Source organism: Callospermophilus lateralis, chromosome 17 (genome assembly GCF_048772815.1).
Source record: "Callospermophilus lateralis isolate mCalLat2 chromosome 17, mCalLat2.hap1, whole genome shotgun sequence".
NCBI lineage: Eukaryota > Metazoa > Chordata > Mammalia > Rodentia > Sciuridae > Callospermophilus > Callospermophilus lateralis.
In genome coordinates, this window is record NC_135321.1 from 64,635,620 (window position 1) to 64,654,326 (window position 18,707).

General features: G+C 40.4%; 1 protein-coding gene across 4 annotated transcripts in view; it reads right to left on the reverse strand.

Annotated features, from left to right (window-relative positions):
- Cep192 (centrosomal protein 192) overlaps positions 1-18,707 on the reverse strand; it is a 113,680-nt gene that overhangs the window by 32,947 nt on the left and 62,026 nt on the right. For all 4 annotated transcript variants that reach the window (XM_076837265.1, XM_076837263.1, XM_076837262.1 and 1 more), the window contains exons 21-32: positions 17,876-18,024; positions 16,214-16,444; positions 10,270-10,395; positions 9,958-10,101; positions 9,780-9,843; positions 9,239-9,378; positions 9,053-9,145; positions 8,402-8,520; positions 7,342-7,518; positions 3,314-3,404; positions 2,986-3,162; positions 125-385 (exon numbers count right to left, since the gene is read on the reverse strand). In XM_076837265.1, coding sequence (XP_076693380.1) covers positions 125-385; positions 2,986-3,162; positions 3,314-3,404; positions 7,342-7,518; positions 8,402-8,520; positions 9,053-9,145; positions 9,239-9,378; positions 9,780-9,843; positions 9,958-10,101; positions 10,270-10,395; positions 16,214-16,444; positions 17,876-18,024 — 1,772 coding nt within the window. The remainder of the gene's footprint in view (positions 1-124; positions 386-2,985; positions 3,163-3,313; positions 3,405-7,341; positions 7,519-8,401; positions 8,521-9,052; positions 9,146-9,238; positions 9,379-9,779; positions 9,844-9,957; positions 10,102-10,269; positions 10,396-16,213; positions 16,445-17,875; positions 18,025-18,707) is intronic.

An 18,707-nucleotide genomic window follows, 5' to 3' on the forward strand; every position in this document is an offset into this window, starting at 1 on the left:
AAGACTGGACTAGCACTTCAACTCCTACATTACTTCCAAATACTATTTTAGCTTTTGACCATAAAATACAGCATTATTAATCTACAAATGAGTTGAATTTTTTAGGGCAGACTTTTGTACTTACTTCCTGTGTTCTTTCCTTGAGCACAAATTTATCTGGAAAAATCTTCAATACTCTGGGATCCAGCAAAACTTTTTTCTGAGAATCCTTAAAACCTATTGCCTTGACAAAAGCTGCTCGAGAGCCAGTGTTTCGGACAGAAACAACAACTTTACTTTCTTTGCCAGGTATTAAGTCATTCACTGTTACCATGTAGCTATCAGTTAATTTTTTAACACCTTCCAAAATAAGATTACTTGTTCCTCCATATCCAGACAAAGGTATCTAAAAGAATATACACATACAAAATTATTTTTATGTAAGAAAGCAGATTGAATTATAGTCAGAAGATGATACAGAATGATTTCATGTGTCTCTGCGTACTTGGGCTAGAAGTTACCCCACTTCCAGTCCAGCATTATACAAAGCCCTTATCTGTTTTTTTTTTATTAAATATTTTTTAGTTGTAGACAGACACAATACCTTTATTTTATTTATTTTTATGTGGTGCTGACAATTAAACCCAGTGCTTCACATGTGCCAGGAAAGCTCTCTACCATTGAGCCACAACCCAGCCCCTAAAAAACTTATCATAAAGGAAAAATAGAGTTGCAAAATTACATGCCCTTTAGTATGTTAAAAATAATCATTTCACTGTTACAAAAGCTAAGCCTAGATGACGGAGGAATGATCCAAGGATTAGAGTAGACATGCTTGCTTAAGAAGTTTTTAGGGTTCAACATACTGATATTTGTAATTTACCCTGAAATGTATAAAAAAGACGAACTGCAACAGCCGGGCGTGGTGATGGATGCCTGTAATCCCAGTGGCTTGAGAGGCTGAGACAGGAGGATTGCGAATTCAAAGCTAGCCTCAACAACAGCGAGGCTCTAAGCAACTCAGTGAGATCCTGTGCCTAATTAAAATACAAAATACTATGTACAAAACACTATGTACCTGAGTGCATAGCTCTCTAATAATTAAAAAATTAACTGATAGCTACATGGTAACAGGGCTGGGGATGTGGCTCAGAGGTTGAGTGCCCCTGAGTTCAATTCCCGGTAACCAAAAAAAAAAAAAAAAAAGATGAACTGATAGATGGTTAAATACGGGAAAGAGACATATAGTGAAATATGATTTTACAATCTAAGTGGTAGGGTATGTGAGTATTATTGCATAATTCTTTCAACTACTAAATAATTCTGCAAAAAAAAACTGGGATGGCAAGTTGCTGCATGTCAGAGAAAGTGAAGGGACTGACTCATGGTGAGTCTAAGTGACAGACAGGGATGGCTCCCTGAATTCCCTTGTCCAGGGAAGAAGTGTCGTCCACCACTCTACTAAGAGTGAAGAAGAACACACCCTGTTCGTGCTCTTGATGCTCCTGTGAAATAAAGCCCCCGGGGAACCCTACTCAGTTCACCTCTATGAAAAGATGAGGTGGTCACTGACTTCAGTAGAAACCCCACAAGGACCCTGTCAAATCAAATAGTTCTACCCTAAATCACCAGTTATTAGTTCTCTAGGGAATCTTCTTCACTAATAACCTCAAACATTGGCTAGTAAACCTGAAAACTATTCAAAAAATAATCAGGATAACCTTAAAACACAGCCCATTTGGTCTTCTCCACTAACCAAATTTTATCTTTACATGAAACCAAATTATTAGAGATCTATGCACTCAGGTACATAGTGTTTTGTCACATTTACAGATGCCATGTTTAAAAACAACCTCGTAGGTCTTTAAACAATTCTGCCCACCGTAGGGCCAATCAAGTGGCTCCACACAGAAGAAGTCAATGCCAGAGTCAAACAAAGCTATCGTGGCCAATCCTCTAATCACCACATGCCCTCTGCGGCTTGCGGTCCCAGCCCCACTGCCAGGTGACTGTGCGGTGTGAAGGTGTGCAATAGCATGCAGCTCAAGTTGCACTGACTATTAGGCTCTTATTTTCTTTCCTCAATAATTTATTCCTTTTATCTCTAGTTGCTCTGAATGTAGTTATGTAAACAGCCTCAAATCGCTTTTAAAAATTATGCTGGGAATAGGCAAAATATAAAAACTTGTCCTTGTATCTCTATATTTACAAAAGAGTCTAGCAATTCTATCAATAGATATTTGCTATGGTCTGAAGGCCAGTGTCCCCCCAAATTTGAATGTTGAAACTTAATCTCCAAATGTTAGTGTTAAGAGGTGAGGTCCTTTCAGAAGTGTCTGAATTACGTGAGGGCCCTATCCTTGAAAATGGGAATAGTGCCCTCATTAAAAAGCAGATGAGGGCAGGATAGAGATATAGCTCAGTGGTGGAGAACTCGCCTCACATGCACCAGGCCCTACGATCCACCCCTAGTACCACAAGAAAAATAAATAAAACAAATACGAAGGGAGTGCCCTTGCTCCTTTCATCATGTGAAGACCCAACATGAAGGAACCATGTCTGAAGCAGACGGCAACCCTCTGAAGACAATGAATCTGCTGACACCTCGATCAAATTTAAATATTTATAAATTTACCCATTTGGTTACAGCAGACCAGACAGACTGCCAATTGAAAAGATAAAAATTTTTTATCTTTTTAAAAAATTTTTTTAGTATTTTTGCCCAATTGAAAAGATAAAAATTTACTTGGAAAGTTAGTATCTTAAACAAAGCTCTACCTGGATTTACCAAAAAATGTGTTCCTAAAAAGTAAGAATCATTTCAAAATCCTCAAACTGAAATGACACCTAAAAACATTAGAAAATACAAATACTTAATTGGTTGCTTTTATAACTTGACAATTGTCCCTAACTTGCTTGTAAAAGATGGATGATATAACTTGCCAACCAATAGTTATAACTTGTCAAAAACTGCCTGTGAGGAAAGAAGCAATGGAGTTATCTTACCATGAACTTAATGCCTGGTTGTGATTGATTTCCAAGCTGTTTGATTTCCAGTTTAGCCAACATACAAGATAACCGAGTAGGTGCAAATAATACTGAGATTACAATGTCTTCTTTTGGCTGCATTCTGATCTCACAGTTACTGGTCAATCGCTCTTCTAAGCCAAAAGTGTTCTGAAGCTATAATTTAAAAATAATCACTGCATAAAACAAAATAGTAGCACAAACAAGACACACTACTAATACAAAATGTAAAAAACCTGCCTGCATATGTGACTGTCTGGATGGAGACAAAACATGGGGCAAAACAAAGGCCATGCATTCTACAGACCTGAAAGCAGTCCTGGTCCTGTCCTTTGATAAGCAGCCGCAAGTGCTGGGCCATGGATGTGGAGTTACTTCTCAATGCCAGCTTCTGAAGTCTGGAAACAATTACATGTTTCAAATGCTACAACTATCAAAAATAAAGCCAGTCAAAACCAACCATGGCATCTGCAGACCTGGGCTGGTGGCATACACCATCTTAGCAGGCCAGTGTCGTCCTCACAGTCTTGGGCCCTCGCTTCTGAAAACAGAAGGCGTGGGGGTCACCTTAGCAGACGAGCTTTTTGGCTTAATCTCTCTCCAATTACAGCTCCTCGTTGGCCCTATTCTCTGTCATATTGTCTGCCTTATAAAAATATCAATGAACATCACTGAAGAAATTCAGTCATTAAGTCAATGCCACAGCTAAGTGGAATATCTGGCTCAATTTAGCTTTCAGGCAAATAAGTGCTCATAGCAGTGTGCTGAATTCATCCTGCTTTTAAAAAGTTCCACTGCAAGGAAAATAAACATGTGAGTAACAGCTGGCTGGCAGGAAACCCTTTGAATTTCTGAAACCATGCGACTTGCCTCTCCATTGGGGAATACTGAGTATGTGGGCCAAGCCCTATTTCACCCAAAATGTGAAGATGAGCAGTTCAACATGGAAGCTGTAGTGTAGGCCTTGTCCACCTGGTGTTCAAAGGGAAAGACTGAGCTCCAGCTGTCCACACCCCTAGGAAAACAACCCATAGCTATGCTGCCTAGGGAAGACTGACTTGGAGGAATGCTATTTGGTAAAGCTTTCATTTTTACTTATTTGTTAATTTTTAAAGAAACAGTTATTATTTTAAGAAATAGAGTTATCAAGTTGAGGGGAAGAGAACTCGATTTCCAGTTTAAAATAGGAATTCCACAAACAAGAAGGATTAATATCTTTATTCTTCAAGGAATTCACAAAAATTAATGAGAAAAAATCTAAAGGACTGAAGTGTTTAAGCACACATATAAGAAAGAAACCAGAATGAATAAGCAGATTGTGGAAAAATGAAGATTTTAAGTAGGAATCCAAAATTTGATATTAAATACTATCTTTGGAGCATTCTATGCTTGGAAAATACAACTGTATTTTATTATCATTCCTTTCTGCAACAGAAGCAAAGTCCATTAATTTAATCACATTTTCCCCAACATGATCATTTATTAATTTGTCCTCTGTACTCCACATTCTGCAACAGGACCTTCTCCTACAAGAGGGGAGGCATGGGGGTCCCAGCAGACACATGATCTGCCCCCTCTCAGCACAGCTTCAGCTGCCTCCTAGGACATTTCATGGTGGGGGAAAAACAGGAAGTTTCCTTTCTAAGCAGACAATAAATGTGCCTCTTTATCCTGAATTCTGTCGTAAAACCCTCACAGAGGGGCAGCATGCACCATTTGTGATTGGAAAAACTCTTTTTTTCTATGCAGGACACAAAAACGGGGTGAGGAGAATTACAGAATCCACAGATTCACTAAGTGCAGCACAAAATACCTTGTGCTTATTAGCTTCATGTCCACTAATGCTTGGGATGTTGTTTTCAGAGTCCAGCTTTCACCAACCTCAGGTACAGCAGTTCCCACAGGACTGGCACATTCCTCCAGTTGAGGCAAATTTATCTACCCAACTATTGTAAGTAAGGGACACTCCTGCACCGAAGCTCCCTGCGCCTGTCAGAGCACAAGAACTCTCCATAAGGAAGCAAAGCCATGAAGCGAGGAGAGTTTGAAGGCCTCTCACTCAAAAAGACACTAGGGCAGAAACGTCAGTGACAAGGACAAAAGCACAGGCAACACATTGTTCATATTCAATTTAACTAATTTTTTATAGTTATTTTTTTTAAATATTTTTTTTAGTTGTAGTTGGACACAATATTTTTATTTTTATGTAGTGCTGAGGATTGAACCCAGGGCCTTTCACATGCTCGGTGAGTGCTCTCCCGCTGAACCATAACCCCAGTCCCAATTTAACTATTTTTTATTTTAAAATAACTCAGCACACATTAATTCGACTTTTGGTAAGCTGAAAGTGAGGTTTCAGGAAGGCATGGCATCTGAAGAGAGGCTGGATCTTAAGAACAGCCATCCTACAACAGTGATCATTTATTACAACCTTTCTCACAGGGCAGAAAAATCTTCAGGATCAATGCAAGAATGATTCAATTTTTTTCTGCCTTTTGACTTAACAGATAAGATCAGCTATGAGAAAAGCTGTGTGTCAAAATGGACACTAGCCTTTTACAGCCCCCACCTTAACTCGGAAGCACATTAATAAGTACAGTTGTCAGGTAGCATCCCTCGTCTTGATGTTTGTAGTGTACAGTTAAACGATTCTGGTTGCCTTCCATAGCACAGAACTTACTTAAGGACCTCAAACAACTGTGTGTACGTGTATTACAGCAGACCACAAGTCAACGTCTGGGGAAGCAAGGGACGTTCTGTCATGTAGGTACTGTTCATGCTCAACTGCAGAGAGCTAGAAGAGCTTTCTAGACAGGCACATGACCTTGCTCAGCCTTGCTCTCAACATATTCTTCAGTTCTGACCATCTAGCTGGCTGCAAAAGCACAAGGACACACATGACCAGCAGCAAAAGAGCTGCTGGAGAGGGATCATTACTTCAAATTAACTGCCAAAAGCCTGGCTGAGAGAAATGTCTACCGTGAGGTGCTTGAAGAACACACAGGCTGCCCATTCTTGAAATGACCTGAATCATTTCAAGCTGCAATTACATGGATCTGGCAAGGCCCAGATAAATGCTTTGCTGTACCATGCCTGGGCACCCCACTATCAGACCACACAGAAGCAACTAAGTGGGAGAGGGGTCTCTGGAAATGGTATCTGAATCTGCTGTTTATCTGTGAGATTCACTGTACTGCACAGATCTATGGGGAGATACACCTCAAAAGCTGGGGCAGGAGGAGTCATACTTCTCCCAGGCAGTAACCAGTCTGTGCTTCACTTTTGCACACTGGGATCCGGGTAACTGATGGTGTGGTTCTCCACAGTGCGGGCAGATTGTCAGTGCAGGCCTGAGCCCACCAGAGGTGGGGACACACAGAGCCTCGGCAGGCACTCGGGCTCTCCCTGCCTTTGTACATCACCTCCTCCTACTTCCCATAGGAGTCACTTTCCACTTGTTCTCATCTTACTCGTCTTTTTGAAAGCTGCTTTTGTAACAAGATAGAGACAACTAAGGCATGGATGAACTCTGCAAGTGAAGAGGTTCAAGCAGACCCTTTCAGAACTAACGAAATAAGTTTTTTAAAAGCAATTTCTTCACAATCAGAGTTCAGCCAGGAGTTCCTTATCTCTCAGGTACCATGGAAGTATATGTGTAAGACATTTAAGGAAAAACACAAAAGTACAAAATATGGAAGAGTAAACACTCAGGCTAGTCATTATTAGGTCATTATAAGCATTTGTTTACTAATCTGAGGCTTGTAAAAAGAAAAGTTGATTATATTGTTATGTTTATAAAGGGAAACACTTAATATACTAAATATATTACATGCAAATTAATCTTAATTATGATGTGTACTAGTTTTAATTTTATTCTTATAGTTGTATTAATTTATGTATTTCTAGTTGTTTCTTTACAAATTTATTTAGAATCAAAGAGATTAAACAGTACGCATCTGCTCCACTAGAGACCCCTTGCAGTCTTTAACACTGCAGCACCAAACATTCAGAAACAAGACTGTAACAAGTTGATAACATCTCTACTTTTTCCTCCTTCCTTTCCACAGAAGGAACCCACAAGCTCTTAACTGCTTACATTTGGTAATCAGCAGAGAATTTGCTGAAGAGCCAAAAAAAACCTCAAACCTATTTCTTTGGGATGTATTTTAAAAAGAGGAAAATTCTGTACTGCAAACATGAAAATTCAGAGTAGGAAGATTAAGTGAACATAAGATAGCTTTATCAACTCTAGAAACAATAACACGGTCATAATCACCCAGGAGAGAACATTAATCAGCAATCCTCAGCACCGTGGATGGCCACGTGCACACTTACTGTGTTCTGCCGAGTGGAACACCTCCCCAGGCCAGAAACTGCCTGTTGGACAAGATCAATGGAACATCTGAGCCACAAGGTCCTGGCACCAGAGGGTTACCTCCTGAAGAAACCACCTCACCCTTTAACACAACTTCATACTGGGGTCCAAATGGCTGTACAAATATTTTCAAGATCCTAACAAAGAGAAAAATCTATGTCAAATGTCCTGTACCTGTTCTTTTGGCAACTGTTTTCTAAGTGCTTCTTTATCCAAGAAACAGAGCTAGGTGCCAGGGGTACCATGATATTCCTGCCGTTAGAGCTCACAGTCCAGAAAACAGTGCAGACAGAGGAAGGGGACAATCACATCCACATGGGGTGACATGAGACGGTCATGGTGTTATGGGGATACAACTTATGAGAAACTTGGGAAGTCAGGAAAGTTTCCCAGAAGGGACTTGCCCAGGGGAGTTTAGGGCAAGCATTCCAGACACAAGTTTTCACACTGGTGCAGTCAGATTGCTCTCTTCTTCTGCAGGGTCCCAACAGCAGACTGCACCCCAGGCAGGCGGCAAGCAATGAGTCTCAAAGGTGGTATGTGTTAAGCTAGGTTTATGCACTCAAGTTCAAATACAAACAATAGTGGTATTCTGGCTATAAGTTGATATTTGCTTATGATTTGGGGGCCAAAAAACCACAGGCCTGGAAAAGGGACTGGAAATAGTACTAAATTAATAAGCAACAAGGTCAATTAAAGGTTTCCTGGGAGAAAAAGAAAAAATTAATGAGAAACATCAAAATTGATAAACACCAATATTGATGTTTTTATTATTTACTTTTGTCAGAATATACTTCAAAATAGTAATTTCTTAATTTCTATTCAGTTGGTTTAAAACAAGATTTTTTGCAACAACAACAACAACAACAAAAATCTGAGGCTTAAAGAAAAAGAGGTAGAGTTCTATCAGGTACGAGAAGTCAGACATGTACTTCTGCATTCAGGCCCCAGGTGAAGTATGTCGGAGCAAGTGGCTGTTGTGACACGAGTAAGGGCTTCACATAAGTATGTTCACCTTACCTTTCCTCACAGACCTTGGGATCCTTTGGCATAAATGAAACTAGGACTTCATGTTCTTCACCAGGCTTAAGGAATAAATTTTCTGGATCCACTGAAAAGTGACTTCCTGGTCCTGGGACCTGAATAATCATAGCCATAGCTCAGTGCTGACTTATCCAAGTGCAGCCCACCCTCAATCAAGCTTGTCCTATGTGCACTTCTCACTATGACAGGTTATTTGTTCCTTCTTCCTTGTCCATCACTGTCCCAACTTATTTATTCTTTTGAAGAATATATATTTTTTCTCTTTCTTCCTCCATAACAAACCTATCTCCCCTCTACCCCCAAAGCCCAGTCCTTCCACCCTCTCCCAGGTCTACCCACAGGTCTCAACTCACGTCCACCGTGGGGACTAATCTTCTCCATCCTATCTCACCACGAGATGACACACACATTTTTTTCAGCATTAGTCAGAAGCTGGTTCTTGAACTCAGGACATCAGGCTCTGACACAAGAGCACTGGGGCATGCTGCCTGCCAGCGGCACCCAGCTCTCACAACACAGACGATTCTCTAGTTTGACCCTTAGGCTCTGCCAGGACAGGAAGTCCTGCAGCCTTCAGAAGTGAGATCTTTACAGTCAAAAGAGAGATCTAATGAAAGAAACTCTTACCTTGATATCTAAGTAAACTTCAATATTGCCAGCATTTTTCAAAGGCAGGTACTGCTTTGTTGAGGAATTCACACCAGCCAGCAAGTGCACAGTCTAAAGGACAGGACAAAACCCACGCTTACAAAATGGTCCTGATTCAGTGCATCAGCCAGCACACAAAACAGCGACAGCCAGGAACTGAGGTACCTGTAAGTCCCTAGGAGCATGGATTCGAGCCACTCCTGCTCTTGCTCGGAGACCCACACTGCTAAGAACTGGCGTAGGGTTTGGGCTGTCAACTTCAATATCCACTCTCGCCAAGAATTCTTCTGCAGGGTCTAGAATCTCTACAAAAGTTCATTCTTTTAGTTCAGAGACTAGAGTTATTTAATCCTAATGCCCTCATCAGCCAACACATGCCCTTAGGGGACACAAGAAGATTGAGACAAGAGTTTTTTTGAAGAATTAAAGGAGAAACAGAAAAGATTGGAAAGGGGTGGGGGGGTGGAGAGAGAGACAGAGAGAGAGAGAGAACGAACGAACTCCCCCCACAGGTTTTCTGTGACACTTGGTTAGGTTACCCATAAATACACAGGTTTGACCCAAAATATCATACCATCTGCCCATTTTCTAAACATAAAATTCTTAACAATTGTCAAAATAGTCACTTTTAATGAGAGAGAAAATAAGCTTGAAATTTATAGTTTATTTAGATATAAGTAATTCCCACAAAGTACAAATGTGATACCTGAAGAAGCAATTTGTTTCTTTGGACTATGAAAAAGAACCCAAACTATCAGAAATTCAGGATCCTACAAAACAGGAAAAAAAAAAAGAATTATTATTATCATTTTAGTGTATACTAGTTAAAATAAGAATAAAGTCTTCATGAGAGAAGAGCCAGCTCCTCAACTAGCCTAGCCTACCTGTCCTTCCTGACTGGCAGGCATCACATGACTGACCACAGAAGGGGCTGCCAGCTGAGCAATCATATCGGCATAAGGAGCAGATTTCAGAGAAGCATGGATGGGTTCCTTGGAAAAGGTGAAGCAGCACCAGGCTAAGGCGTTCTATTCAGAAACAGAAGGGTCAAGTTCAGTAAAGCCACAGTGCTATCTCTGGCAACAGAACCCTCAACAACACAATTTACTTCCACCAGAAAAATCAGCCAAGGGTATCAGTAGTCTACAAATCCAAACCACGTCCTCTGTAACGTTTCCTATTCTGTTGATACTCACAGCATTAATGGTCAGTCTGACCGGGACAGTGGCATGTGTCCTGTTTATCAGCTTTAGTGGTAGAGCCTTCCAGCCACCATAAGTCAAGTCACCAAAATTAAGAACACCTTTCTCTTCTGTTTCTACCTAAGTATGAGAAAAAAACTGATTTATGAAAAACATACATGAATAAAGACCATACCTTATGTACATATCACTGCCTCTTCTGACCACAATCACTACTCAATGTTGAAAGTGAATTTAGACCTAAGTTTTTCCTAAGCTATTTTATAATTGCTTATTTTCAACAAAACTAAATGTTAAATTCTTCTTTTTAGGGAGTTCATGTACATAAATTCCTAAGATTAGCTGCTGCTATTCTGAAAAAAACTACTGGATCTTAAGGGAAAATAAGAATTTTATAAAGTATGTAAGTCTCCCTTCAATGAGTTCAATTCTTAGAATATACATTTCTCAGTTCAAAACTATCATGAAGGCCTGGGGTTGTGGCTCAGCAGTAGAGCGCTTGCCTAGCACTTGCGAGGCCCTGGGTTTGATCCTCAGCACCACATAAAAAAAACAGACAAATAAACAAATACAATAAAAATATTTTTAAAAAAACTATCATGAATATCTTGGCATTTTCAGATTGCATCCAGACTTCTGATACTATGAAAATATTTAAAATGACATTTAACTAGATATATCAAAAGTTTAAAGCAGGTGCTTACATGACAACACTGACTTTTTCAAACGTGGAAGGACACCTAGTAGATGCTCATAGCCTGACCCATGTAGAAATGCTGGGCAATATTTAACACTTTTTTTCTTTCTTTTTTTTATCTAACCAAACATAAAATACAAGGAAACCAAAGGCAGACTGCCTAGTGGGAGGGAACTGACTCTGGTGTCCCATGAGGGTCTGGGGTCCAGAGTCAACCCCAAGATGGTTGAGCTTTAATACCCTTGGAAGACAGGACTTCAAGCTCGCTTGCTGGGGGCAGGGTGGGACAGAATGGAAATTGAACTTCATGGAAAAAGCCCCAAAATTAAAAGAAGTGCCCTTTTTAGAAATTAAAAGGGAACTGGAAAAAACTCTGTTCCCATGCCTGGAAAAATACCAGGGAGCCTGTCTAGGCATGGGGGTGCCTGAAGAATCACATGGAGAACAGGAAAACCTGAACTTAGGCCTGAGGAGCCCCAGCTGAGACTCTGCAACATGATCTCCAGGAGTGCTCCAAAGACCAGGGCAACGTGGGCCCCCTACAGCAAAAGCAGCCTAAATGAATGTGCGCTTATGTTAAAACTTGCAAGTATCAATTACAAAAATCAGAAGCCACGTGAAGAAAATAATCAAGAAGACTAAAAAAAATAATAAATAAATAATTAACAGAAGCACTAGTACCTCCAGAACCTGAAATAAACTAGAGGGTCCCTGACTTTATTAGGGCTAGGGAAACACAATGGTCTCTCAGTGCCGGGCAGTGGCAGCCTGCTATGGCACCCCTAAGCCACGTGGCCACAAAAAGAAACAGTGACAGTATACCCAGAGCACACTGCATCTGTATTCATGAGAGCGCTGACACGAGTATAAAATAGGCTCTATGCTAGATAGTTCTGCCCAGCTGCAGGCTAAGGTAAGTGCTCTGAGTAGTTTAAGGTAGCTTAGACTCAGCTATAATATTTGGTAGGTTTGAGGTATTAAATGAACTTTCCATTTATAATATTTTCCACTTATGATGAGTTTATCAAGATACAACCCCACTGTAAACTGAGGCACATCTGTATAAGTTCATCTTAAATACAGATACAACAGGATTCATGATGGAGGGGGAAAGCAGAATATCCATAAAGCAATGGTGAGCAAAACCAATGTATGCACAGCTGGATTGACCTATTATATCTTAATGTTGAGATATAAAAAGCTATTTGGAACTAGAAAATTAAAAATAGTAAGAAAAAGATGAATGCTAAAACGATCAAAGTGTATTGTTTGGGGATAGAACAGCACTCCTGATTAGCTTTAGACTTAGGTAACCAATGTGATAAAAATAGAAGTAAAATGTATAATTTCCAAAACTAGTCCAAAGAAGGGCAAGAAAAACACTTTGAATTTTTTAAAGATACTATAATAAAATATATGCTGCATACTGAAAAATAGAGATGGAAATAGATATCTAAGAAATTAGTTAACAAGGGGCTGGGGGTGTGGCTCAGTGGTAGAGCTCTTGCCTAGCATATATGAGGCACGGGGTTCGATTCTCAGCACCACATATAAATAAATAAATAAATAAATAAATATCCATCAACAACTAATAAAAATATTTTTTTAAAAAAGAAATTAGTTAACAAAAGATGATAGAAATATTAACTCCAGACAAAAGAGATTTTAATACAGAACGGATAAAAAGCATTGTTGCTTAAAAGGAAGCATTTCATATAAAAGACAAAGCAATTCTGAGCCTAAAATACACGTGACAATACAGCTGCAGGACACCAAAGACAAAACTGATAGAAATTATAATTCTCCATATGGGAGAAATCCCAAATCTACAGCCACCTCTCTCAGAAGCTGAAAGTCTAAGCTAACCAATGTGTTGGCAAGGACACAGGGAAAGGAAAAGAGCTCCAGGACATATACGCACTCAGGACTGAAGAGAAGAACCACTGTGCCTTTTAGACAGGCAGGAGCAGCAGGACTGAACACACACAGGCTTCAGATGATCTCTATCTTGTATTTGAGCACAAAAAGGAAGGGGGGCATCCCAACACCCCCACACAGCTGGAAACCACAAAAGCATTTAAAGACTTTCTAGGCAACTTTAGTACACAAACTTCAGCAATGTGGATCAAACAGCTACCTAATTACACTCCCTGGTTCTGGGATGTACCTATGAAATACAATATTCTAAAAACCATGTAATTTAGAAATATTGCTATCTGTACTTCTGATTTGAATCAAGAGCTCAAAAAATATTAATCAAGCCCCTGTGTGCCACGCACATTCTGGATATGAACAACAGAAATACAGATGCTGCCCACAAGGGGCTCACACTCTAGTAGGGCAAAGAGGGTAGACAGCAACAACACACAAGGAACAGAGGCTATAACTTAGTGATGACTTATGCTGTCAGATGATGAAAGGTGTCCAGTGAAAGAGCAAAGTAAGCCAAAGAGAAGGGGAGGGTGGGGTGAGAGGCAGGGGGAACTGCCAATCCCTCCACAGAGTCAGGTGACATCCCTTCAGAGGCCCAGAGACGTGAGAGTGAAGCCTGCCATCATCTGTGGGAGGAGGATCCTACTCAGAAGGCAAAGGCACCCAAACTGAGCCCAGCAACATCAACAGCAGGGGCTTCTCCACCACTGAAGCTGCTCCCGAGCTGTCCATAGGTGTCCAGAAAGCTCACTCCCACAGCACTTTTTCATCTATGTGTGATGCTGTCACTGAAAACTATTGCAAGCTGCACTAATTCATATAACAAAGAACAGCTGTTTGCTCTTGTGGTGTTGGAGATTATACCCAAGGCCCTGTCATGCTAGGCAAGTGCTCTGCTACTAAGCTGGACCACAGTTCAGAATATTTGATTTTATTTATTCTATACACATATATTCAAGATTTCCCCCACTGCTTACTTACCATACTGCTTCTTAAAGTGATACTTAAAAGCTAGTGTATATAATTTACTTACATAATCTGGTTAAATTTCAATGTCCTTTTTTACCATCAATTATGCCAAATGACTGTTCAAACATATCACACTAATATCCACTCAAGTAATAATGCATTTCCCCAAGGAGAGAATATGTATGGAAGGACACAGCAGGACCCAGCTTCTCCCCCTATTCCCAGAGATATTTTTATATCTGGTATATAGAGTCCTACCTGACTATGTTATATTTAAAATTTCAGCCCAACTAAAGATAATAAGTTAAAAGGGAATAAGAATGGGAAAAAATAACCACAAAACATAATAATTAGCAAACAATTATAATCCAGAATATAAGGAACATCTACAAAAAATCAATACTTTCAAAACAAAAGAAAAACGGGCAGAGAAAGGGAAAGCAAATATAGTAAAATACAAAGAGAAAAAGACACTAAATGTAACTAGTAATCCAAGCACACAAATTAAAATATAAGCCACATCCAAGAAATAAGCAACCAATTTAAAACAAGCAAACAATTAGAAAACTAACCCTAATGTTAGCACTAATACGAGCTCTCATACATTTCTTGTGGGCACATAAATTAAGAGAGTAAATTGGAAAAGATACAAAAATAAAGATGCACACACTGCTACGTATGTTTGCTGTAGTACCTGGGAGATCGCTCTGTTTCTGTGGGTGGGGCCTCTATAACATTCTTGAACCATGCCTCACACTCCCTACTCAACCCTGCTTGTCCCTCAGGGCCCATGTCCACTCCTCTAAGAAATCAACTGTAATTGGCCTGGATGATGCTGAATGATCCTTCCTTACTCCAGTGGTCCCCAAAACTGTCGGGTAGACTCAAAGCTCTGACACAAACATCAGGATTCTTGAAGTTCATCAACTGATTTCAATGCACAGCCCTGTTTTGGAACAATGCCTTACACTACTCAATGCCACTGACTTGAGCTGCTCACGCATGATGTGACAACTTTAAATATGGCCTAGTAGTGATTTTCATGTGTGCTACAAAAATGTAAGCTCCTTAAGTGCAGGTTCAAAAGCCTCGTGTACACATACTGACACGCAGACGATTAACAGCTGTGTTCTCAATTGCGGGGCGGTTGAGGGGGGAATGTAACACCTCCCGGAGATGATTTGGGTTATCAGGACTGGGAAAGGACTATTACTGGTATCTAACAAACGTAGACCAGGGACAACACTCAACATCCCACACAACAAAAGATGGGCCCCTCACCCATAAAGAATTTGAGCTCAAAATGTCAATAGTGTTAAAGTTGAAAACTGATCAAGAGAAAAGCAATCACAGCAGAGTTGATGGAGAAATACATAAACTGGCACTTCAGAAAAAGATCATTAACAGTTTATAATAAAGAGAACATCTACAAATTCTACTTTCTCCTCCCTGCCCTAGAAATTGTGAAGTTAATAAGCATTCCTCTGGGAAAAGTGTACTGTGAGAAAACCCTGGGATAATTTTCCTCAGCCTCCCGAGAGGCTGCCTTAGCCCTCACTCCCACATCCCAGCTCTAAACTATAAGTCACAGCTACGGTTTTGTTGAACAAAACAACAAATTAGCTTTAGTAGGAGCTCAGTGACACCTGTGGGTTAAATAAACATGTTAGGTTCTGTTAAACTTTTAGGAATCAACTTGCTTTAATGAGCATTCCTGTCTGTGCCCTCTCCTGTTCCTCCATCCTGCCCTGTTAGTTCTAATTTCACTATTGCTTAAGAAGAGGCACTTCTTGGAAGTACCTACACTGTAGCTAAGGCTGCCTTCTGTAATCTCTCTGACTGAGTAGGTCTTGGGGAGCCTAGAAAGCTCCCCATGTCATTCCAACGTGCAGCCAGGGCAGGAACCTACTGTCCTCAACAGGTGTGTCATCTAGTGAGCATTTATATCATCCCAGTTTGGCTAGACTGTTTTTTCTTTCACTTTCAGAAAATGGATGACTGTAGAAGAGGAAGGCTTACAGCTAGCAAGGACTCTTCAGGCACAGAGAAAGGAGAAGCAGCGTGTACCTAGTGCTCTCCTAAGTGTATGTCAAATACACAAAGGAATCAGTGGGAAATAGGGTTTAAAACTCTGCTTTACAAACATCTTAGTAAGTATATTTATGTTTCCTGTAATAAAAAACAAAATAATTTCAAATTCTGGAATACAAGATTCTAAGAACTAATGTTCAGCTTGAAATTAACTTTGTGGCACATTGGCCCACCTTTATTTTTCCCAAATATTACATCTAAGGTTAAACAGCCTATATTAAAACACCAGGAATGACAAGACTCGTTTACCTCAATAACAGGGGTCTCGGCGATAGCAGTGAAAATGACTTTGCTCGCCAAAGCTTCTGCTTGTGCTATTGTCTCAGAATCTGCTGAAAATGGCCAAGAAGCAACACTGAACATACATCGGAAAATCCCAGGACTGGATGGTATGAAAAGTACTTTTATCTCCTCTGTGGCATGAGGTCTTATGATGACTTTATTCTTGAAAACCAGACAAGGACATGTTGAAAAATCCACCTTAAAAAAAAAAAAAAAAAAACCCACAGGATTTGTTAAGAAATGGCTTTGTATTGAAAATCAAGGAGAATATCCAAGTTTAAAATTCCTTTTCACAGTTACTTGAAAATCTAGACATTTATTATCTCTTCAAAAATACCCACATTTTACAACTTACTATCTGTCAACTCGCTCCCCAGTTTGAACTGCTCTTACTGCATCAAGAATGGGTCTCCCTAGCCTATTTTAAAGCAAACACATTTATCTATACTCTCACTCTTCTTAAAAGAGGCAATAAAAGTGGAAGCACTTGGCTCTGGAAAGCTCTCTGGAACATGGCTTCTGCATCTGCAACATGTAGGGCAGGGAGTCAGGCTGATCTCTCAGGGCCTCAATAAGACCCCAGTACTGCAATTATGGCTCCCATTACAGCTCCTCCTCACTGTAGATGGGGATCTTCTTCCCACTGCCACAACCACAGACAGGACTACGCAGACTCCCAGATGCCCCTAATCAAATCTCACCTTCCACTCTCAAGTCTTCCTCCAATCACCTGCTTTTCATGACCAAGGATCTGAAAGCAGGGAGAAAAGGAAGCGGCGAGGTAGAGACACTTTTACTTTAGGAGGAAAAAGGGAGAAGCAAGCTCATCTGCCAACGCTGGTTAGCAAGCAGTATTGCAGACAAGACACGTCAGAAGGCAGCCATGGACAATATTCCCCCTTCCCTGCTCACTCTGTTCAAATGAGATCTACATCTGGAATTAAAGCAGCTGTCACTGACCATGTGGGAGGCCCAGACCATGTAAGTTAATGTTAACTTGTTAAAACTGGGTTTTTTGGGGGCTGGGGCTAGGGCTCAGTGGTAGCGCTCTTGCCTTGCATGTGTGAGGCACTGGGTTCAATTCTCAGCACCATGTATAAATAAAATAAAGACCTATCAACAACTAAGGGAAAACACACTTTTTAAAAAAAAAAACTGGGTTTTTTTTTTTCAAATATTTCAAAAGATCATGTAAGAAAATGATCAGATCAATTAGTCAAAAAGACTACCCTTAACTCAATAAAGACATAACCCCAAGGGTGACGTGTTTCTTTCTTTCCTTTTTTTGGATATATGATAGCAACTTATAGCCAATCCTATCTCAAAAAACCAAATCCTATCTCAAAAAACCAACAAGTAGAGGCCAGAAACTCAAAACATTCAGTGATTTAACAGCACTAAAAGCAACCTGACATACTTTAATAAACGATAAAACATAATGATTAATAATAGCCAATGGAAAACGCAAAACACATTCAGATGTCACTTCTTCCACTGTGAGTAAAACAACCAAAAGGGCACTGAAGAAGGATCCCATTCCAGTGCATGTGCGCAGGGTGGACGAATCCAGAGGGAAGTCAGGGCTTCCCCATGCATGGCTGTGAAGCCAGGAAGACGCAGAAAGCTTACCTTTTCACCATTAACGCTAACACTGAGAACTCCAATGCTGACTTGTAGCCAACGGCCAGTTGGATTGAGTACACTAAGGTAGGTCTGCGAAGCAATACTGACACAGCAAGCATGAGGAAACTTCAACTCCTCAGGCACTCTGACGCTGTCTGCATGAGAAGACATCAAAACAAGCATTCAGATCAAACACCTGGTTAAAAGCAGGAGAGGTCAAATGGAATTTATAATATAAGACTGCCTACTTTACGAGTCCCAGGACAGTGCCCTGGGTGTGCAGGAGTCCTTGATGCTGCACAAACCTGAGTGGAGGCCTGCTAACAATTTTTCCTCCTCTATCCAGACCAGGAGAAGGAAAAAAAATTATAATTTATCAAACTCACAACGTACAACCAATTAACTCACTCATGTTATTATCAGTTGGAAATCTGTCCTTTTTCCTCTCCCAAATTATAAGCCACTGCCTGAATTAGAAAGAAACCACAGAGGCTCTAATCTTCAGAAGTGCCATCTTTCCCCCATCTTTTCCATCCTCACGCAAACACCTTGAAGGACAGAGAAGACAGTACTACAGTGGACGGGTACAGTGCCCAACCCTGCTGAGCAGACCACTGTCAGGGAGAGACCTATCCCTGTGGGGAGAGCAAAAGTGCTGCCCACCACCACATCACCTCTCTGAACTCCTAAGGTATGTCAAGGACTCCTAAAGTGGTCACTTCCTACTTGAAAGAACAAAAATCCAAGCATAGAACAGAAGAATGAGGAGAAAGACAAGGAAGCTTTCCACCTGCATAAGCTTACTGTTCTAAGCCAACTTAAGGGACTTCTGTGTAGA